The 24,555-nt window shown below is 48.2% G+C and overlaps 1 protein-coding gene across 2 annotated transcripts; it reads right to left on the minus strand.

Annotated features, from left to right (window-relative positions):
• Positions 1 to 1,823: 1,823 nt before the first annotated feature.
• Positions 1,824 to 24,001, minus strand: LOC121272320 (leucine-rich repeat-containing protein 55-like). Of its 2 annotated transcripts, none has more exons than XM_041178930.1 (3): positions 23,889 to 24,001; positions 22,893 to 23,649; positions 1,824 to 3,702 (listed from the first exon to the last, which is right to left on the minus strand). In XM_041178930.1, exons 2-3 carry the CDS (start codon positions 23,494 to 23,496, stop codon positions 3,467 to 3,469), a joined length of 840 nt encoding a protein of 279 aa, XP_041034864.1. In that variant the 5' UTR covers positions 23,497 to 23,649; positions 23,889 to 24,001; the 3' UTR covers positions 1,824 to 3,466. The 2 variants fall into 2 exon arrangements, with proteins under 2 accessions (XP_041034864.1, XP_041034863.1); XM_041178929.1 differs by having other exon boundaries at positions 23,885 to 23,899.
• Between the last annotated feature and the right edge of the window lie 554 nt (positions 24,002 to 24,555).

Genomic DNA, 24,555 nt, shown 5'->3' on the forward strand with positions numbered 1-24,555 from the left:
CAGCACAGATCTTTCAGCATTGAACTTTAATTTGGCTAAGAAAGTAACTGCCTACAATATAGCTTGTTATTTTGCATGCTTGTGTGCGTGTGAGTTGCAAAGGTCAAGATAGGGTTTACCTTTTGAAATTTTTTTTATACCTTCACCTGGGTGGCTTTTTACCGAATAAATAAATAACTCAATAAAAACTAACCTCTTTTTGTTTTAAGCTCAAGAAAGCCTGTAAGACTAGTTTCTTTGTTATCTATACATAAATGGTTAAGCATAAACAGCGAATAAATATCTTCATCCTTCTAAATTTACAGAGCACCTGTTACAGTCAGACTCGGAGTTGTATGATAAAGGAGTCATATTTTTACCCTCACAAGGCCCCTCGAGCCTGCTCAGCCATTCAACAAGATCATGGTTGATCTAATCCTGGCTTCAACTCTGCTTTCCTGCCTGATCTCAATATCCCTTGATCCACCCAAAGTCCAAAAAAATTCTTTAGTGCCCAAAGTGTCAAGCATTTATCCAAGAATTTGGTCGGCATGGCCTGTCGATTCTAGGCTGAAGGTTCCAAGATTGCCAGGGAAAACACGAGGTTTACTAGAAAAAAAAATGGGTTCAGGTGGAAGGTCATCGACCTGAAATGTTAGCCTCCTTTCCTTGCTACGCTAACACTGCCTGTCCTCCTGTGTGTTCCCTGCATTCTCCCACTTCATCTCAGGTTTCCAGAATCTGCAGCATTTTGCTTTCTTCTTCCTTGAGGGAAACGCACTTCTTGTGAATCATTCCGTGGCGAAGGGTTAGAATTCCAGAGGGCAAAGTTTGGGTGGGGAGGGGGAGTTGGGTGTCAGAAATGAGGGAGGGGGGGGGGGTGCATAATGACGCTCAAAGTGTATGTAAAGAATGGGCAGATGGAGTGAGGGTGTAAATCAGCCCTGGCTTAGTTGAATGGTGGGAGCAAGCACGATAGACTGAATGGCCTCCTCCCATTCCTAATATTCCGATGTTACTAAGGGGTAACCGAGTTCTGCAATCTGTTTCCAGGAAAGAGTATTCAGGCAGCTGATATAAATGGGGCCAAAGAGCATTAAGGCAGATTGTATGAATAGGGTCAAAGGGCATTTAGATAGATGGGGTCAAAGAGCAATTGGAAGCGTTTCAAGAGAGTAAAGTTTGTAGAATATGGCGGGTAAGTAGACTGAACGCTAACAACCATATACACAGTTGTGTTGTAGTTATGGTGCTGAATTAGCACAAGTTCAGATTCTGCCATGGTAACTGATAGTGTTGAATTCAAGAAATCTGCTGCTTTTTGTGTTGACAACAGAAATCCATTGGAGTTATCAGAAACGCCCAAATGGTTCATTAATGACCTTCAAGGAAGGTCGCTTTCTTAAGAGGTGACTCTTAATCTGCTCAGGGCATCAAAGGATGTGCAATAAATGCCAGCCCAGCTCACATAGGACCCCATACGTAGGCTTTTGCTCAATTTTAAAAATGTTCATGCACACGATCAGGAGGTCTCTGCGCTCCTCCAATTCTGGCCACCTTGGGAGGATCCCTGATTTCCATCCCTGCACCATGGGCCTTCAGCTGCCTGGGGTTCGAAGCTCTGGAAATTTCACCCCCCCACCCCCCCCCCCCCCCCCCCCCCCCACCCCCCACCTCCTCCAACCTCTCCACTTCTCTCCCCTCCTTTAAGATGCTCCTTAAAGCTCGTTCTTTGACCGAGCCTTCGGGTCGCCTTGTCCCTAACATCTCCTTTGGTGGCTCGCTGCGAATCTCCATTTAATAATGCTCCCATGAAGTAACCTGGTGGGGGGGGGTGCTTTTTCTTAAATGTAAGTTATTGTTGAAGCTGGAGTGGAGTGCTTTGCAATGTTGATCTAGCTGTCACACTTTCTCAGGCTGATTAACATTCGTGTGCCAATTTTGGCATTGCCATCCTTACCCGATTCTATTTTGAAAAGTTGCATTTCAATCCCACTCCACTCTTCTCTCTAAACAGCCAAACAGATACCAGGCTCTCTAATTTTATAAAACATTTAAAACTCAGTTGGCTATAGGGAAGTGTCAGATTAAGTCAAATTAACGGCCAGGTGCCTGTAGAGTTAAGGGCAACACCGAGTTATATTCTATTAAAATTGTTTTTAATATCATCATCTCTTCCCTCATCACGAATTCCTCGGTTTCTCAAATTTTAATTTGACAAAAACTGTATTGACAAATAGCTTTTTCTATCAGTCAACATCATAGAGTTAAAGGCAATTCAGAACTGATCATCAACTATTTATAGAGAGCTATACCACCCACAGTTAGCTATGTACAAGATGCACATACCTTCTAAAACCTCCCATACAGATTATTAAACTTTCCCACCAACTGATAGGGTGAAATGAAGTAGAGGTGGGAGGAGGCTCATATGGAGCATGAAGACTAGCACATGACCAGTTGGATCGAATGTCCAGTTTCTGAGCTGTACAGCCTCATTAAGTCCAGGTAATAAGTTTGTTCCGCACTCTAGCTCGGACATATGATGCAAAGTCAAATGTTCAAATCCTGGCCCTCTTCTTCATGTAGCAGTCTCGTTTGTAGAGTTCTCATGGGGGCTCCATTTGGGTTGATGCCAAAACTTAACTCAGAATTAAACATCGCCCTCCTCCCCCTCTTTTACCCAGCGCTAATTACAAATGAAGAATTTGCTTTGGTCTTCTTTCCCCTTCAATGCGTAGGGCTCTGCTCTGGTCTTCTCTTGTTGGAAAGACTTTAAACTGATCTTCCTTGATTCCTTATATTGGACTGTAAAATATGTGAAAGATTCAGGGTCCTCTTTCTCAGGTGAATTTGGAAATGATAAAGTTTCAGTCACTTTTGAGCATTAAAACCCTATTAAGATTAATTTGATTAATTGGTAGATTCATCCCCTGTCTTCCTTGCTTGACAATTGAGGCAGCGATGACAATTGAACAATCTGGAATTAACATTAGTACCCTGACCTTCAGTTGTAGATTCAGCACAATGAATAAGACTTAGCTCTCCAGTACCAATGGCAATAATGTCAAGGAACTTGACTCTCTTTTTCAACACCATTCTGTTCCAATACTGGCAAAGACTGGTGGCCCAACAGAAGCAACTACCCAGTCCAACCACAACCTGAGCTTCTTCAAATCACTAGCTCCAACAGTGCCCAAGTGCTCCGTTTTCTTCACTAGCGTCGCTCAGAGTGTCACGACTCACGGAGTCAAATTCATAGCTTCCTCACATGCCTTTCATGCCAAAGGCAGCAAGAATATAAAAGGAAAAGTTGGTTTCTTCATGAACCTGGGCTCTTCTCCTGACAAAACGCTTTGCAGTCTTGTCTTTGCCGAGATCTCGCTCCAGCTTCTCCTCCCTCGCTCTTCCCTCTTGTGGGCTGAATATGAGGAGCCAAAATCTGATCTTCCTTGCAGCTTGCAGTTGTTGGTTAGTCCGCGAAGGGTCACATCTCTTCCTCTTCACTCGCCTTGTTCCAGCGGTGGCAGCAGTTGGCGGTTATTCCTAGGAGGAAGTTTGTGGCAACTGAGGCAATGGACACAATGAAGCCAACAAAGGCAATGAAGAGATAGTCATCCAAAGTCAAAGAGAAGCGGCAAGCTTTAAAGCTCTCTTCAGTCAAGGTGAAGAGCGGAATACCTTTGACCTCCGCTGGACCAGCACACTCCACTTCCCTGGAATCTGAAACAAAGCCTCAGAAAATTACAAGAGAACAAATGACCTCGATAGTCAATTCTATTCAACACATATTGGACAGAGCCATATACATATGGCCAGCATTTGTGTTTATATTGTTTGGAGACTGTAACAATTGTGCTGGATGGGGCCTATCTCAAAATTCAAGAGAGTTCTCAACATTGATGAAAAGAGAGGCATGTTGTCGAAGCTTTTCATCTTGCACTCAGCAGGACAACCACAAGAATGCCAAATTTCTAACAGCCAATTCAGGATAAACTCAAAACATGGCTCATTTATACTTGCTAGAAGTGGCGTACGTTCATACGCAGGGACCCATTCTCTGCAAGCAAAAGGAATATGTTCAAGCCTTGTGCCTTTTTTGAATTACCCGGGAGCTTGGGAAGCCTGTAGTTCCTCATTGTTGTCTCCATGGCCTCAGCCAATCAGAGTCAACTTGCCAAGCAGTCAGCGCCTGTTTCTCCTGCAGTACAAGTTGTAGTGATCGCTTGAAATTTGGCATTCTTGCATTTGTCCTGATGAATGCAAGACGAAAAGTGACAGCAAAGTGTCTCTCCTTTCAGCAGAACTTTCAATATTAAATTTAGCTTCTGCCCTAATGCTCTTCTGTGGTGTTGCAGAAAGTCCGCTAAATATTTGTGATATGAGAAAAATGTATTCACACAAAAAGAATGAACATGCATGAGCATATCGCCATTCGCATCTTCAGGTCATCCCAAAGCATTTTACAACCAATGAAGTACTCCTCTGAAGTGTTGTCACGATTGCAAAGTAGGGAGCATGGCAGCCAAATTACACACAGCAAACTCCCACAAATGGCAATTAGATATACCATTCCTTTAATTGAATTGGTGAAAGGGAAAATGTTGGCCCAGGACACTGGAGAGAACTCCCCTGCTCTTCTTAAAATAGTGCCGTGGGATGCTTTATGTCCGGCCAAGACAACAAATGGGGTCTTAATTTAACACCTCAGCTGAAAGTCAGCATCTCTGACAATACAGCACCCTCTCAGTATTGCCCTGCTGTGCCAGCCATAAGACCATAAGATCATAAGACATAGGAGCAGAAATTAGGCCAATCGGCCCATCGAGTCTGCTCCGCCATTCAATCATGGCTGGTAAGTTTCTCAACCCCATTCTCCCACTTTCTGCCCGTAACCTTTGATCCCCTTACCAATCAAGAACATACCTATCTCGGTCTTAAATACACTCAAAGACCTGGCCTCCACAGCCTTCTGTGGCAATAAATTCCATAGATTCACCACTCTCTGGCTAAAGAGGTTTCTCCTCATCTCTGTTCTAAAAGGTCTTCCCTTTACTCTGAGGCTGTGCCCTTGGGTCCTAGTCTCTCCTACTAATGGAAACATCTTCCCCACATCCACTCTATCCAGGCCTTTCAGTATTCTGTAAGTTTCAATCAGATTCCCCCTCATCCTTCTAAACTCCATCGAGTATAGACCCAGAGTCCTCAAACGTTCCTCATATGTTAAGCCTTTCATTCCTGGGATCATTCTCGTGAACTTCCTCTGGACACACTCCAGGACCAGCACATCCTTCCTGAGATACGGGGCCCAAAATTGCTCACAATATTCTAAATGTGGTCTGACCAGAGCCTTATAAAGCCTCAGCAGCACATCCCTGCTTTTATATTCTAGTCCTCTCGAAATAAATGCCAACATTGCATATGCCTTCCTAACTACCGACTCAACCTGCAAGTTAACATTAAGAGAATCCTGGACTAGGACTCCCAAGTCCCTTTGCACTCCAGATTTATGAAATCTCTCCCCATTTAGAAAATAGTCCATGCCTCTATTCTTCCTACCAAAGTGCATGACCTCACACTTCCCCACGTTGTATTCCATCTGCCACTTCTTTGCCCATTCTCCTAACCTGTCCAAATCCTTCTGCAGCCTCCCCGCCTCCTCAATACTACCTGTCCCTCCACCTATCTTTGTATCATCTGCAACTTAGCCAGGATGACCTCAGTTCCTTCATCTAGATCATTAATGTATAAAGTGAAAAGTTGTGGTCCCACACTGACCCCTGCGGAACTCCACTAGTCACCGGCTGCCATCCTGAGAAGGACCCCCTTATCTCCACTCTCTGCCTCCTGCCAGACAGCCAATCTTCTATCCATGCTAATATCTTGCCTCTAACACCATGGGCTCTTACCTTACTGAGCAGCCTCCTGTGCGGCACCTTGTCAAAGGCTTTCTGGAAGTCCAAGTAGATAACATCCATTGGCTCTCCTTTATCTAACCTACTCGTTACCTCCTCAAAGAATTCTAACAGATTGGTCAGGCATGACGTCCCCTTGATGAAACCATGCTGACTTTGCCCGATTTTTACCATGCACTTCCAAGTATTCTGAAATCTCATCCTTAATAATGGACTCCAAAGTCTTACCAACGACTGAGGTCAGGCTAATCTGCCTGTAATTTCCCATCTTTTGCCTCACTCCCTTCTTAAACAGAGGGGTTACATTAGCGATTTTCCAGTCCTCTGGGACCCTCCCTGACTCCAGTGATTCCTGAAAGATCACCACTAACGCCTCCACTATCTCTTCAGCTATCTCCTTCGGAACTCTGGGGTGTAATCCATCTGATCCAGGTGATTTATCCACCTTCAGACCTTTCGGTTTTCCTAGCACCTTCTCACCTCTGCTCCCTGACTCTCTTGAACTTTGGGGATGTCACTCGTATCTTCCACTGTGAAGACTGATGCAAAGTACCTATTCAGTTCCTCCGCCATTTCTTTGTTCCCCACTACTACTTCTCCAGCGTCATTTTCCAGCGGCCCAATGTCCACTTTTGCCTCTCTCTTACCTTTTATATATCTAAAAAAACTTGAAATCTTCTTTTATATTACTGGCTAGTTTACCCTCATATTGAATCTTCTCCCTCCTTATTTCTTGTTTAGTTGTCCTCTGTTGGTCTTTGTAGGCTTCCCAATCCCCTGGGTTCCCACTGCTCTTTGCCGCATTGTATGCTTTCTCTTTAGCTTTTATGCTGTCCCTGACTTCCCTTGTCAGCAATGGTTGCCTCGTCCTCCCTTTAGTATGCTTCTTCTTCCTAGGGATGAATTTTTGCTGTGTCTCCCAAATTACTCCCAGAAATTCCTGCCATTGCTGTTCCACTGTCTTTCCTGCTAGGCTCATCTCCCAGTCAATTCTGGCCAGCTCCTCCCTCATGCCTCTGTAGTTGCCTTTATTCAACTGTAATACCGGTACATCTGATTCCAGCTTTTTCCTCTCAAATAGCAGGGTAAATTCTATCATATAATGGTCACTTCCTCCTAAGGGTTCCTTCACCTTAAACTCCCTTATCAAATCTGCCTCATTACACATCACTAAATCTAGAATTGCCTGTTCCCTAGTGGCTCCACCACAAGCTGCTCCAAAAAGCCATCTCGTAGACATTCCACAAATTCCTTTTCTTGGGATCCACTACCAACTGATTTTCCCAGTCTACCTGCATATTGAAATCCCCCATGATCACTGTAACCTTGCCTTTCTTACACACCTTTTCTACCTCCTGGTGTATCTTGTGCCCCACATCCTGACTACTGTTCGGAGGCCTGTACATAACTCCCATTATGGTTTTTTTACCTTTGCGGTTCCTCAATTCTACCCACACAGATTCTACATCATCTGCCCCTACATCATTTCTTGCTATCAATTTAATTTCATTTCTTACTAACAAAGCAACCCCACCCCCTCTGCCAACCTGCCTATCTTTTCGATAGGATGTATATCCTTGGATATTTAGCTCCCAGTCCTGATCCCCTTGCAGCCATGTCTCCGTGATGCCCACCACATCATACCTGCCAATTTCAATCTGCGCCACAAGCTCATTTACCTTATTTCTTATACTGCGTGCATTCAGATACAACACCTTCAGTCCTGTATTTCCCATCCCCTTTCTCACTGTCATCCCTTTATCTGATGTGCTTGAAGTTAGATTCCTAGCCCTTTCCAAACAATCTGTCCTATTTTGTGTTCTGGAGACTTTAATAGCCTGTCCTGGGCTCTCCTTTCTTTTCAGTTTTCTCATAATTTTCCATGAAGTTGAATCCAACCCCCCCCCCCCCCCCCCCCCCCCCCCCCCGCCCCCCCCCCACCCCCACACGCTAACCTGCTGCTTTGTTTCCCATTAGTCATACTTCTTGGAGTTTTACCCTTCCCTCCTGGTGATCTCATTGGCTATGAAGTATTTTGCGGGGGTTTGGTGGGGGAAGGGAGGGGGGGGTTGGCGGTAGTAGTAATTAAATTGTGAAAGGGGGGAGGTGGTGGCATAGTGGTATTGGCACTGGAATAGTATTCCAGAGACCCAGGATAATGGGCTTGAGACCTGGGTTCAAAGCCCATCATGGCATTTTGCAAAATTTGAATTCAGTAAAAATCTGGAAATAAAATCTGCTGTTGACCATAAAACCATTGCTGACTGTCATAAAAACCCACTTGGTTCACTCATGTCCTTCAGGGAAGGGAACATGTTGTCCTTACCGGGACTGGCCTACCTGTGACTTCAGGCCAACAGCAACATCTCTTAAATGCCCTCAGATGAGGGATGGGTAATAAATACTGGCCAAGCCAGTGACACCCATAAACAGATATAAATATATGAGCACATTCTTGCTTTACAGGTCTGAATACTTTGGTTTCAATTTTAAATAGTGAGCACTCTCTGTGTGAAGAAGGACTTCCTGCCAACCATCCTAAATTTGCCTAATTACTAGTCTGACCTTCTGTCCCTTTGTCCTACACCAATAGATCAGTTGAAGTAGTTCTCTGAATCTATCTTTTTGATAATATTTACTACTTAATCTATCACCATGGAGTTCGTTCTCAGATGCCTCCTTTTCCAAACTAGGAGACCCACATTTCCCCAACCAATATACCCATCCTCCTCCCTTAAGGACCTGTCTATTGACTGCTGACTAGCCACCTTCATCACTGACCAAATCTGATAGATTTTCAACCAAACAATCGTCACCAGGCAGCTTACCCTGAAGAGGGAGCCCATCTGACATCTCCCTCCTAGTGTTACTCACGGACCAGGTCCCCATTCCTGTAAAAATGGTATTGGGGGGGATCAGGTCCTGCTTCACACAGGGAGTGATTAGTCCATGTTACATGTTACACATCTGATTGTCCTGTCATCAGGTTTTACCACTCCTCCGCCTAACATTAATGGGACAGCAAACAAATCGGTTTGGGATTTATTCAGGGCTATGGGGAGAGAGTGGGGCAGTGGGTTTAGTTTGGGGTTGATACAGGGCTATGGAGAGAGAGTGGGGCAGTGGGATTAGTTCGGGATTTACACAGGGCTATGGGGAGAGAGCAGGGCAGTAGAATTAGTTTGGTATTGACACAGGGCTATGGGGAGAGAGCTGGGCAGTGGGATTAGTTTGGGATTGATACAGAGCTATGGGGAGAGAGTGGGGCAGTGGGATTAGTTTGGGATTGATACAGGGCTATGGGGAGAGAATGGGGCAGTGGGATTAGTTTGGGATTGATACAGGGCTACGGGGAGAGAGTGGGGCAGTGGGATTAGTTTGGGATTGATACAAGGCTATGGGGAGAGAGTGGGGACAGTGGGATTAGTTTGGGATTGATACAGGGCTATGGGGAGAGAGCAGGGCTGTGAGATTGGTTTGGGATTGATAGAGGGTTATGACAGGGAGAGTAGGCAATGGGATTCTCTCTAACACTTTGCATTGATTGTGTTCTCACATCCTGAAGTTCTATGGAGCCACTGATGAGAAGTGAAGAGGCTCCTGGTGTCTGACTGTCTGCACACAAGCTGCAGCAAATGGGAGTTTGAAACAAGTGTTGGCTAATTCAGCTGTGTTACAGGCAGACAGTGAATGAGATGTTGTTTTGAGAAATGAGGTGTAAGCTTTAAAATGGGCAGGGTGCCAAAAGCAAGGGGCTGATGTTCATTCATTTCAATTGAAGAACTTATGAGTCACTCCTTAAACCAATGTCACAAACACTTTGGTGTGAAGCAGAGCTGGGCCTACAGTGACAGCAAGGCTTCATCATCCACTTCCTCTGCAAAGTCAAATCAAAGACTCTCAACAAGCTCCTGATCTAATGAACTCTGTATTTGACTCCAATGAACAATAATTAGACACTTAGAAAATAGACTAATATTGTGCACGAGTCACAGTTCATTTTTCTGAATCTAGCACTGAGTGTTAAGCTCTCTCTACACTGTCCCCATCAAACACTCCCAGGACAGGTACAGCACGGAGTTAGATACAGAGTAAAGCTCCCTCTACACTGTCCCCATCAAACACTCCCAGGGCAGGTAGAGCATGGAGTTAGATACAGAGTAAAGCTCCCTCTACACTGTCCCCATCAAACACTCCCAGGACAGGTGCAGCACGGGGTTAGATACAGAGTAAAACTCCCTCTACACTGTCCCCATCAAACACTCCCAGGACAGGTACAGCACGGAGTTAGATACAGAGTAAATCTCCCTCTACACTGTCCCCATCAAACACTCCCAGGACAGGTACAGCACGGGGTTAGAGACAGAGTAAAGCTCCCTCTACACTGTCCCCATCAAACACTCCCAGGACAGGTACAGCACGGGGTTAGATACAGAGTAAAACTCCCTCTACACTGTCCCCATCAAACACTCCCAGGACAGGTGCAGCATGGAGTTAGATACAGAGTAAAGCTCCCTCTAAACTGTCCCCATCAAACACTCCCAGGACAGGTGCAGCATGGAGTTAGATACAGAGTAAAGCTCCCTCTAAACTGTCCCCATCAAACACTCCCAGGACAGGTACAGCACGGGGTTAGATACAGAGTAAAGCTCCCTCTACACTGTCCCCATCAAACACTCCCAGGACAGGTACAGCACGGGGTTAGATACAGAGTAAAGGTCCCTCTACACTGTCCCCATCAAACACTCCCAGGACAGGTACAGCACGGGGTTAGATACAGAGTAAAGCTCCCTCTACACTGTCCCCATCAAACACTCCCAGGACAGGTACAGCACGGGGTTAGATACAGAGTAAAGCTCCCTCTAAACTGTCCCCATCAAACACTCCCAGGACAGGTACAGCACGGAGTTAGATACAGAGTAAAGGTCCCTCTACACTGTCCCCATCAAACACTCCCAGGGCAGGTAGTTAGATTTAGGGTAAAGCTCTCTCTACACTGTTTGATTAAACACACTCCCAGTGCCTTAATGTTTCCCTCAGACCAGCTACCTTTGTTGTGCCCATGTGGTATTTATCGATTTCTTTGTATCCTTCCACTAATTCTTGATTTTTAAAAATTTATCCATTCACCGGATGTGGGCTTCGCTGGCTGGCCAGTACTCATTGCCCACCTCTAACTACCCTTGAGAAGGTGGTGGTGAGCTGCCTTCTTGAGCCGCTGTAGTCCATGTGGTGTAGGTATATCCACAGTGCTGTTAGGGAGGGAGCTCCAGGATTTTGACCCAGCGACAGTGAAGGAACGGCCAATATATTTCCAAGTCAGGACAGTGAGTGACTTGGACGGGAACTTCCAGGTGGTGGTGTCCCCATCTATCTGCTGCCCTTGCCCTTCTAGATGGTAGTAGTCATGGGTTTGGAAAGTTTTGTCCGAGGAGCATTGGTGAATTCCTGCAGTGCATTTTGTAGATGGGACACACACTGATGCTGCTGTGTGTTGATGGTGGAGGGAGTGAATGTTTGTGGATGTGGTGCCAAATCAAGCAGGGCTGCTTTGTCCTGGATGGTGTCAAGCTTCTTCAGTGTTGTGGGAACTGTACTCATCCAGGCAAGTGGAGACTATTCCATTACACTCCAGACTTGTGCCTTGTAGATAGTGGACAAGCTTTGGGGAGTCAGGAGGTGAGTTACTCACCGCAGGATTCCTAGTCTCTGACCTGCTCTTGTAGCCACAGTATTTATATGGTTAGTCCAGTTCAGTTTCTGATCAATGGTAACCCGCAGGATGTTGATAGTGGGGGATTCAGTGATGGCAATGCCATTGAATATCAAGGGGCAATGGTTAGATTCTCTCTTGTTGAAGATGGTCATTATCTGGCCACTTGTGTGGCGCAAATATTACTTACCACTTAACAGCCCCAGCCTGAATTTTATTCAGGTCTTGCAGCATTTGGACATGGGCTACTTCAGTATCTAAGGAGTCATGAGTGGCACAGAACACTGTGCCATCATCAACGAATGTCCCTAGTCCTGACCTCCTGATGGAGGGAAGGTCACTGATGAAGTAGTTGAATACAGTTGGGCCTAGGACAGAACTGGAGACAGCAAAGCTGCAAGTAAGGCCGTCAATGGTGGAGCGAATAAAATTGGGGATGCGCACGGGATTTGAAAACGGGGTGGAAACTTTAAATTTGCAGTGTTGCTGGGTAAAGATAGGTTATTGAGCAGGGGGGCAGTGAGTGGGGTGGAAGGGTGGGCAACGGGTGAAGAGGACTTGATGCAAGTTACAGGCAGTCGAGGTTTTAATGAGCGGCTTCATGGGCGGACCAGACAGGCCTTTTGATTATCCTTCAGTTCTCAGATGCTTGTAAGTAATTCCCATCATTGGAACATTGGACATAGGACATAGAAGCAGGAGTAAGCCATTCAGCCCTCTGAGCCTGCTCTGCTATTTAGTAAGACCATGGCTCTCCCCTGTGCTGTTTCTAATGCAATTATATATCTTTTTCAAGTAAGGAGACACAGTACTCCAGGCATGGCCTCACCAAGGTCCTGTACAGCCTTCCCTACTTTTATACTCCATTCCTGTTGCAATAAATACCAACATTCCATTTGCCTTCCCAATCACTCGCTGCACCGGCATGCTAGCCTTTTGTGACTCATGTACCTGAACACCCAGATCCCTCCGCACTGCCAGATTCTGCGATCCCTCTCCATTTCAATGCCTCTCCATTCTTCCTGTGGACGAATCCACATTTTCCCATCTTATACTCCATCTGCCAATTTTTTTTCCCCGCTCTCTTAACCTGTCCATATCCCTTCACAGGCTCCCTGCCTCCTCGTGACAACTTACTTTCCCACTTACGCTGGTGTCATCGGCGACTTTAGCTGCCGTGCGCTCAATCCCTTCATCCAAGTCACTGATGTAGATGGTAAACAGCAAGGTTTTAATTCAGCCTTGCACTTTGACTACTTAACTGCCAACTGCTGTAACGTGTGATTGAAATCGGAAAAAACCCCTCTCAGTAGAGCAAGGGAGACAATTATTTATCTTCTCTACCATTGCACCAAGAGCTGGCGCAGCCATCCTGGGCCCGAGATTTATTACTGCCTCTAAATTGTCCTCTCTACCTCCATTCATTTATCTTCTTCTCTATCTTCTTGTCAAAGAGGCACAAATTGAATGTGGAAGAGCCTGTTATATTTGCTCTCTGTTGGCAGGTTCCTTGGGTCCCCTGTGCCTTGTTGCAAGTTTATCATCGTGCACAATGACCCAGTTCTGAAGAAGTTCTGTAACCGGTGGTTTTTAATTTTCTTCATTCTTTCGCTGTCGCTGGCAAGGCCAGCATTTCTTACCCATCCCCAATTGCCCCTTGAACTGGCTTGCAGAGCTGGAGTTATGTGTAGGCCAGACCAGGTAAGGGTGGCCGATTTCCTTCCCCAAAGGGTGTTGGCAAAACAGATGGGTTTTTAACAAGACTAGCTTTCAATTCCAGGTTTTATTAAAAGCTGCCGGAGTGGGATTTGAACCTATGTCACTTGGGCGTTAGCCTGGGCCTCTGGATTGCTAGGCCAGTGACATTACTGCTGTGCCACTGTCACTCCTTACAAGCTCATCTTGGACCCTGGGCCACTGGTCACCTCGATATCAGTCATGGGTCCATAAATCTATGTCTTTTGAATCTAAAAATAGTCCACACTTATTTTTCTTGGGGTTTTTTTTTGACAACGCCAATGCAATTGTGACTCGTGGATTGACCCTAAAAACCCATCCCATTCTTGCCTGCGCCTAAGAAGGTTGACTGAATGGGGGCCCGGGGTGGGAGTGGGGGTGAGGGCGGGGTCACTATTGAGGCTCCTCAGGGTTTCTCCCACAATAACGTCAGTGGAAACCCAGGGGCTTCTACTCAAGCTGTGCCTCATACAGCGAGTGACCGTCTCACACAACGAGTGACTGTCTCACACAGCGAGTGACCACCTCACACAGCGAGTGACTGTCTCACACAGCGAGTGACTGTCTCACACAGCGAGTGACGGTCTCACACAGCGAGTGACCATCTCACACAGTGAGTGACTGTCTCACACAGCGAGTGACCATCTCACACAGTGAGTGACCGTCTCACACAGCAAGTGACTATCTCACACTGCGAGTGACCATCTCACACAGCGAGTGACCGTCTCACGCAGCGAGTGACCGTCTCACACAGCGAGTGACCGTCTCACACAGCGAGTGACCGTCTCACACAGCGAGTGACCATCTCACACAGTGAGTGACCATCTCACACAACGAGTGACGATCTCACACAGCAAGTGACCATCTCACACAGCGAGTGACCGTCTCACACAATGAGTGACCATCTCACACAGCAAGTGACTACCTCACACAGCGAGTGACCATCTCACACAGCGAGTGACCACCTCACACAGCGAGTGACCATCTCACACAGCGAGTGACTGTCTCACACAGCGAGTGACCACCTCACACAGCGAGTGACCACCTCACACAGTGAGTGACCATCTCACACAGTGAGTGACCATCTCACACAGCGAGTGACCACATCAAACAGTGAGTGACCACCTCACATAGCGAGTGACCATCTCACACAGCGAGTGACCATCTCACAGTGAGTGACCACCTCACACAGCGAGTGACCATCTCACGCAGCGAGTGACCGTCTCACACAGCGAGTGACCGTCTCACACAGCGAGTGACCATCTCACACAGCGAGTGACCACCTCACACAGCGAGTGACCATCTCACACAGCAAGTGACTACCTCACACAGCGAGTGACCATCTCACACAGCGAGTGACCATCTCACACAGCGAGTGACGGTCTCACACAGCGAGTGACCATCTCACACAGTGAGTGACTGTCTCACACAGCGAGTGACCATCTCACACAGTGAGTGACTGTCTCACACAGCAAGTGACTATCTCACACTGCGAGTGACCATCTCACATAGCGAGTGACCGTCTCACACAGCGAGTGACCGTCTCACACAGCGAGTGACCGTCTCACACAACGAGTGACCGTCTCACACAGCGAGTGACCGTCTCACACAACGAGTGACGGTCTCACACAGCGAGTGACCGTCTCACACAGCGAGTGACCGTCTCACACAGCGAGTGACTATCTCACACAGCGAGTGACTATCTCACACAGCGAGTGACCACCTCACACAGCGAGTGACTGTCTCACGCAGCGAGTGACCGTCTCACACAGCGAGTGACCGTCTCACACAGCGAGTGACCATCTCACACAGCGAGTGACCATCTCACACAGTGAGTGACCATCTCACACAACGAGTGACCATCTCACACAGCAAGTGACCATCTCACACAGCGAGTGACCATCTCACACAGTGAGTGACCATCTCACACAGCAAGTGACTACCTCACACAGCGAGTGACCATCTCACACAGCGAGTGACCACCTCACACAGCGAGTGACCATCTCACACAGCGAGTGATTGTCTCACACAGCGAGTGACCACCTCACACAGCGAGTGACCATCTCACACAGTGAGTGACCATCTCACACAGCGAGTGACCACATCAAACAGTGAGTGACCACCTCACATAGCGAGTGACCATCTCACACAGCGAGTGACCATCTCACAGTGAGTGACCACATCACACAGCGAGTGACCATCTCACGCAGCGAGTGACCGTCTCACACAGCGAGTGACCGTCTCACACAGCGAGTGACCACCTCACACAGCGAGTGACCATCTCACACAGCAAGTGACTACCTCACACAGCGAGTGACCATCTCACACAGCGAGTGACCATCTCACACAGCGAGTGACGGTCTCACACAGCGAGTGACCATCTCACACAGTGAGTGACTGTCTCACACAGCGAGTGACCATCTCACACAGTGAGTGACTGTCTCACACAGCAAGTGACTATCTCACACTGCGAGTGACCATCTCACACAGCGAGTGACCGTCTCACACAGCGAGTGACCGTCTCACACAACGAGTGACCGTCTCACACAGCGAGTGACCGTCTCACACAGCGAGTGACCGTCTCACACAGCGAGTGACCGTCTCACACAGCGAGTGACTATCTCACACAGCGAGTGACTATCTCACACAGCGAGTGACCACCTCACACAGCGAGTGACCGTCTCACGCAGCGAGTGACCGTCTCACACAGCGAGTGACCGTCTCACACAGCGAGTGACCATCTCACACAGCGAGTGACCATCTCACACAACGAGTGACCATCTCACACAGCAAGTGACCATCTCACACAGCGAGTGACCGTCTCACACAGTGAGTGACCATCTCACACAGCAAGTGACTACCTCACACAGCGAGTGACCATCTCACACAGCGAGTGACCATCTCACACAGCGAGTGACCATCTCACACAGCGAGTGACTGTCTCACACAGCGAGTGACCACCTCACACAGCGAGTGACCACCTCACACAGTGAGTGACCATCTCACACAGTGAGTGACCATCTCACACAGCGAGTGACCACATCAAGCAGTGAGTGACCACCTCACATAGCGAGTGACCATCTCACACAGCGAGTGACCATCTCACAGTGAGTGACCACCTCACACAGCGAGTGACCATCTCACGCAGCGAGTGACCGTCTCACACAGCGAGTGACCGTCTCACACAGCGAGTGACCATCTCACACAGCGAGTGACCACCTCACACAGCGAGTGACCATCTCACACAGCAAGTGACTACCTCACACAGCGAGTGACCATCTCACACAGCGAGTGACCATCTCACACAGCGAGTGACCACCTCACACAGCGAGTGACCATCTCACACAGCGAGTGACCGTCTCACACAGCGAGTGACCATCTCACACAGCGAGTGACCATCTCACACAGCAAGTGACCATCTCACACAGCGAGTGACCGTCTCACACAGTGAGTGACCATCTCACACAGCAAGTGACTACCTCACACAGCGAGTGACCATCTCACACAGCGAGTGACCACCTCACACAGCGAGTGACCATCTCACACAGCGAGTGACTGTCTCACACAGCGAGTGACCACCTCACACAGCGAGTGACCACCTCACACAGTGAGTGACCATCTCACACAGTGAGTGACCATCTCACACAGCGAGTGACCACATCAAACAGTGAGTGACCACCTCACATAGCGAGTGACCATCTCACACAGCGAGTGACCATCTCACAGTGAGTGACCACCTCACACAGCGAGTGACCATCTCACGCAGCGAGTGACCGTCTCACACAGCGAGTGACCATCTCACACAGCGAGTGACCACCTCACACAGCGAGTGACCATCTCACACAGCAAGTGACTACCTCACACAGCGAGTGACCATCTCACACAGCGAGTGACCATCTCACACAGCGAGTGACCACCTCACACAGCGAGTGACCATCTCACACAGCGAGTGACCGTCTCACACAGCGAGTGACCACCTCACACAGCGAGTGACCACCTCACACAGTGAGTGACCATCTCACACAGTGAGTGACCATCTCACACAGCGAGTGACCACCTCAAACAGTGAGTGACCACCTCACATAGCGAGTGACCATCTCACACAGCGAGTGACCATCTCACAGTGAGTGACCACCTCACACAGCGAGTGACCACCTCACACAACGAGTGACCATCTCACACAGCGAGTGACCATCTCACACAGCGAGTGACCACCTCACACAGTGAGTGACCATCTCACACAGCGAGTGACCATCTCAAACAGCGAGTGCCCACCTCACACAGCGAATGACCACCTCACACAGCGAGTGACCGTCTCACACAGCGAGTGACCGTCTTACACATTGAGTGACCATCTCACACAGCGAATGTTGATCTCACAGTGTGAGTGACCATTTCATGCAGTGAGTGACCATCTCACACAGTGAGTGACCATCTCACACGGTGAGTGACCATCTCACACAGCAAGTGACCATCTCAAAAAGTGTGACTTTCTCATACAGCAAATGACCATCTCACACAGTGAGTGACCATCTCACACAGTGAGTGACCACCTCACACAGTGAGTGACCATCTCACACAGCAAGTGACCATCTCACACAGTGAGTGACCACCTCACACAGCGAGTGACCATCTCACACAGTGACTACCTCACACAGCGAGTGACCACCTCACACAGCAAGTGACCACCTCACACAGCAAGTGACCATCTCACACAGCGAGTGACCATCTCACACAGCGAGTGACCACCTTACACAGCGAGTGACCATCTCACACAGTGAGTGACCATCTCACACAGTGAGTGACCGTCTCACACAGCAAGTGACCATATCACACAGCGAGTGACCATCTCACAAAGCGAGTGACTATATCACACAGCGAGTGACCATCTCACACAGCGAGTAACCACTTCACACAGCAAGTGACCACCTCACACAGCAAGTGACCATCTCACACAGCGAGTGACCGTCTCACACAGCAAGTGACCGTCTCACACAGCGAGTGACCATCTCACACAGTGAGTGACCATCTCACACAGCGAGTGACCATCTCACACAGCGAGTGACCATCTCATACAGCGAATGGCCATCTCACAAAACGAGTGACTGTCTCACACAGCGAGTGACCATCTCACACAGCGAGTGACCACCTCACACAGCGAGTGACCATCTCACACAGCGAGTGGCCATCTCACACAGCGAGTGACCATCTCACACAGCGAGTGACCATCTCACACAGCGAGTGAACATCTCACACAGCGAGTGACCACCTCACACAGCGAGTGACCATCTCACGCAGCGAGTGACCATCTCACGCAGCGAGTGACCATCTCACGCAGTGAGTGACCATCTCACACAGCGAGTGACCACCTCACACAGCGAGTGACCATCTCACGCAGCGAGTGACCATCTCACGCAGCGAGTGACCATCTCACACAGCGAGTGACCACCTCACACAGCGAGTGACCATCTCACGCAGCGAGTGACCATCTCACGCAGCGAGTGACCATCTCACACAGCGAGTGACCGTCTCACGCAGCGAGTGACCGTCTCACACAGCGAGTGACCGTCTCACGCAGCGAGTGACCGTCTCACACAGCGAGTGACCATCTCACACAGTGAGTGACCGTCTCACACAGCGAGTGAACATCTCACACAGCGAGTGACCATCTCACACAGCAAGTGACCATCTCACGCAGCGAGTGACTATCTCACACAGCGAGTGACCATCTCACACAGGGAATGACCATCTCACATTGAGTGACTATCTCACACAGCAAGTGACCGTCTCACACAGCGAGTGACCATCTCACACAGTGAGTGACCATCTCACACAGCGAGTGACCATCTCACACAGCGAGTGACCATCTCATACAATGAGTGACCATCTCACACAGTACGATGCTGTTCCAAGGTTCCCCTTTCTCAAGGTGTTACTTTAACTCCAAGGAGACACTCTAACTCCATGGATGAATTCTCAATCCCATGGAGATAGCCACACTTGTCGAAGGTAGTGTCATTGCAAGGTGAGAGTCTCATCTCAAAGGCCTAAACTTCTGGTGTTAGGCTTACCTCATGGAGATAGACTTACCTCAAGGAGATAGCCTTACAGTTGGCCTCACCTCGAGATAGTCTCACCTCAAGGAGGTAGCCTCATGAAGCCAGTGGTCTCATCTGAAGGGGATGGGCTCACCTTAAGCAAGTAGTCACATGCTTTGAACCAACCTCTGATCCCTAGGACCTATACCTTTTGCCATTGATAATATGACTAGGAGCCTCTTGTCTTACTAACTATTGGTTAGCTTGACAATTTAGCCACCATTTGCTTATTGTTGGGGGCGGTGTGTGTTGTTGGGGGGGAGTTGGGGGTGGTGTGGAGGTGGATTTCCCATAACCCGACAACCATGTGCAGGTGGTAATAAACTCAGGTCTGCCAGCTCCACTGTACCTTAAACAGGAAGCATCTCACCCAGTCTCTGAAAAGGAACTGCCCATTGTAAAGGCGGACTCACAGGATGCCCTCATTTTCATCTGTGTGACAACATCTGCACTGAAAGATTAATGATCTCTGCACATTTATCCAGTCATAATTAAAGCCAGGCACAGGAAACTATTGGGGTCAGTACATCTGCTACATTACAGGCAACTATAACGGAAGCTTGCGTTTATCAAACTGGATTATCAAAACAAAAATAAAGTAAGTATTTCAAACTTATGTGGGCCAAAGTTTTATTTGTGAAACATTCAGGTAGCTGTTCTATGGGTCATACATTTTATGTAAGAGAGAGGAAGTGAGAGAAAGGGAGAGAGGCAGATGCATTGAGAGACAAAGAGAGGTAAAGAAAGAAAGAGAGACATGGATAGGAGACAGATAGCTAGAGAAGTTGACAGAGAGAGAGTGATAGAGAGTGGGACAGTGAGACACGGAGACTGACAGAGAGAGAGGTCGACAGGACGAGTGATAGAGAGGTAGACAGAGAGTGAGACAGAGAGAGAGAGACAGAACAGCAGAGCAAGAGAGACATTGAGAGAGAGGCATAGAATGTGGGAGAGGGAGAGAGAATCAGATACAGAGATAGAGAGACAGAGAGAAAGGCAGAGTAAAAGAGACATTGAGAGAGAGGCATAGAATGTGGGAGAGAGAGAATCAGATACAGAGATAGAGAAACAGAGACAGAGAGAAAGGCAGAGCAAAAGAGACATTGGGAGAGAGGCATAGAATATGTAAGGGAGAGAGAGTGAATCAGATACAGAGAAACAGAGACAGAGACAGAGAACAAAAGAGATACTGAGAGAGAGGCACAGAGTGTGAGCGATAGAGTGAATCAGGTACAGAGAGAGGGAGAGAGAGAGACAGAGACAGAGCCAGAGACAGAGCCAGAGAGAGACAGACAGACAGACAGACAGACAGAGACAGAGACAGAGAGAAAGGCAGAGCAAAAGAGACATTGAGAAAGAGGCACAGAGTGTGAGAGAGAGAGAGTGAATCAGGTACAAAGAGCGAGAGAGAGACAGAGCCAGAGACAGAGCCAGAGGCAAAGCCAGAGAGAGAGAGAGACAGAGACAGAGACAGAGAGATAGGCAGAGCATAAGAGGCATTGGGAGAGAGACATAGAGTGTGTGTGAGAGAGAGAGAGAGAGAGTGAATCATATACAGAGAGAGAGAAACAGAGAGAGAGAGAGAGAATCAGATACAGAGAGACAGAGAGAGAGAGAGAGAGTGTGAGATAGAGAGAGAGAGAGACAGAGTTGAAAATCTACAACAGAGAACAAGAACCCAGGAATGGGGAGGACCTGCAAAACATCTGGCTGATTCCAAAAATAATATTCTACCACTTAGTCACACGCTCTCTCAGATGCTTGAGTTGTGAGATGAACACTGTGTATTTATAGGTGGATCAAGTAAACTTAGGGCTGCAGAACTGCATGTTCTTAATTATAACAGAGTTCTTCTATTTTGTAACCAATGTCTTCCACTAGTCAGGACAACCTCAGGATACAAAAACGCTGTAAATAATACATCTTCATTGCGCCAGGAGGCTGCAGGGACAATTCTCAATCTCCAGCTATTTTTTGTGGACCCCCTCCTTCCCTCCTCCCCACAGCTACTATGCTGGAGGGCACCCAGACCTGACCCCGGGCCTCAATCCAGCAATTGAGGTCTCTCACGGATTGTTTGCCAAATTTAAATGTGGGGCACCCCCTTCACTCCACTACTCAGTGACCTAAAGGCCAACCCATGGAGTGTGGCACAGTGGGGGAGGAGGGTGTTCCATTCCCATGTCGATCTGGAATGACCTGGGGCCTTGATGCCCAATCTACCCAATAAGCCCAAGCCAAATGCCCCTCGCCACCTACATTGAGCATGTGGCGCAAATGGTCCTGTGTGTGCATCCCCCCACCCTTACTTCATTTCACCCAATCAACATACCCTGCTATTCCTTTGTCCCTCGTGTACTCCCTCATATACTCCCCATAAAAGCTATTCACCTCAACTATTCCACAGGGTAACAAGTTTACATTCTAAGTAGAGAGGAGGCTAATGTTTAATGTGGAGCATAAACATTGGCAGAGACCTGTTTCTGTGCTGCTGAAATTCTATGAAATGTAAGCCATAACTATGAAGATCCATAAATTTAAAGACAAGACATATCCTCAGATGACCTTAATCATAGAAGCACGAAGCACAGAAGGAGGCCATTTGGCCCACTCTACCTCTGCTAGCATGGCTTTGGTAAAGCTGTCCAATTAATGTTCCCTTCCCTTTCCCCTTGCCCCTGTTATTTCTTCCCCTTTTCAAGTTTTTTTAATCTGACTGCCTTCCGAAAAACCTGCTTCCACTGCCCCTTCAGGCAGCTACCTGCTGTGTTTAAAAAAAAGTTTACTCAAGTAGCTTCTGGCCTGTTTGCCAATTCTCTTCAATCTGCGTCCCTCCTACCACCGGTTAACAGTTTTTCCTTACTCACTCTAGCAAAACCCTTTATACCTATTATATCTTCCCTTAACCCTCCTCTACTCAAAGGAGAGCAATTCTGGTTTCCCCACTTCTCTCACTCCTGACATGTCTCCAGTAAGCTGCTTCAAGGCCTTCCAAGGCTTTTGGAATCTTTAGATGTATGTGTGTGCTTATCTCTGGTTCCACAGCTAGTTTTCTTCCTTGGAACCAGTTGCTAGCCTGTCACCAGAGGGACACCACTCTGCATCAAACATTGCTGACCAGGAGACTCACCCACTCTTGCTGCCTGCTGCAGGCAGGGTTTACAGGGTGATAATCAACTTAATTGGCCCTGTTATGAACTCACCTCCCTTGGGCATCAAGTCCTGGGGTGGGACTTGAACCCAGAGTGTCTAGGCTCAGAGGCAGGGATGCTACCCACTGTGCCACAAGACCTCCCTGGTTGCCAGCTTTGCAAAAATGTAAATTAAAGCATAGGCCAGGTGAGCCTATTGATATTCTGATCACCACAGCCCCCCAACCCCCACCACTGCCCCGCTACCCACTACATCACCCACCCCTCAATTCCCACCACCCCCCTTGCTCCCCTTTACCGGAGTTGCACTGGTGGAGATTCCTGTTCACCCATTTGAGAAGAGGCTCCATGGAGCAGCCACAGAACCAGGGGTTCCCGGCCAGTCGGATGGACGCAGTGGCCGGGATGCTGTCGAAGAGGTCCTGGCCGATGAAGGTGAGGCCATTGTAGCTGAGGTCCAGGTGCTGGAGACGGGGCAAGCCAGAGAGGGCCTGGGGGGCGATGACGGACAGCCCGGGGTTGTGGCTGAGGAGCAACCTCACCAGGTTGTGGGTGGGCCTCAACAGGTCCCGGGTCACTTGGCTGAGGTTGTTGTAGCTCAGGTCGAGGTGGGTCAGCTTCTGGAGGGGAACGAAGAGGCCGTTGGGCAGGTCGGTGAGGGAGTTGTTCCGCAGGTCCAGGAACATTAGTTCGGTATAGCAGGCGAAGTAACCCAGGGGAATGGCGAGCACCTTATTGTGGGCCAGGCTGAGATTGGTAATGTGCAGTGGCAGCCCAGAGGGAGCCACAACCAAATCCTTCTGGCTACAGTCCAATGCTTTATTCCAGCAAGAACAGGGTGCTGGACAGCTCCTCGCCAGTCCCCTAGCCATGAGCACCAGAAGCAGAGAGCTCACATACATAATCCTGGCCTCTGTTCGGTCTCCCTTCCTTCTCCCCCTCCACCTTCTCTTTTCCCTGAAGCGAGGAGGAGCCCAGGTCTCAAGACTCCTTTTCTCCAAAGTAGCAAAGGTATCCCCTTAATCACTTTCGCCCACACACCGCTCCCATGGACCCTGTGAATGAGAAGGGAAATCTCGACAATATGCACAAAGAGCCGGAACAAGTCAAGAATTGACGGGTTAGAGATGAGGTTTTTTTTTATATATCTTATTATTCACATTAAACTCAACACAACAAGACACAGAGACAGCAACAGGAGACAGAGAATTGCTGCAAAATCAGCTGGCACGTTTTTTGTTTTAACCTGCTTGTATACCTCCCGCAAAAGCGTCTACAAATGCCATTTACTTACCAAAGCTTCTGCTTAAAGGCTGGGAAGGACAAAGATGCCTCTTTCTCTCTCTCATGCTCTCCAGCTTGAAATTGTTCCAAGGAGAGGTCCTCCTCCCTTTAGGAATGCTGTCTCCTCCCTCTCCAGCATTCCCCCCACCCTCTCTGCCTCCCCCCTCCCTAGGCTCATCTGTTTGGACTTGGGGCGGGTGGTGTTCGTTTAGAAAAGAGAGAGAGAGAGAGACACACACACACACAGAGAGAGAGAGAGAGAGAGGAGAGCTTTATCTGTCCACAGTCAGATTAAACTGTTTTCTTTATATTTTTCCTCCCTGTTGGGCCCAGAGCATCCGATGACGTGGTGCAGTCGCCTAGCAACTGTCTCCACATCCCCAAACCAACTGTAGCATTAAAGCAGAGATTCCAGTTCAAAGCATTTGTCAAATCCCCTATTGATAGATTTGGGTACTCCAAACTCACAGTGTGCAGATTACAAGCAACTTAATGCTGGGGGTGGAATATTTTTTTCACCTAATTACCCCCAGCGGGTTGGCCCTCCTGGCAACACAGTTTTTTTCCGGTGACTTAACCATTCCGACAGCATTTTGTTTCAGTCTTCCTATCCTTTATTTTTATTTCCACCCCCTCCCCACCCCTCCCCACCCTTCCCCAAGTCCTTATTCAAGTGA

Source organism: Carcharodon carcharias, chromosome 33, assembly GCF_017639515.1.
Source record: "Carcharodon carcharias isolate sCarCar2 chromosome 33, sCarCar2.pri, whole genome shotgun sequence".
In the NCBI taxonomy this organism is placed as follows: Eukaryota; Metazoa; Chordata; class Chondrichthyes; order Lamniformes; family Lamnidae; genus Carcharodon; species Carcharodon carcharias.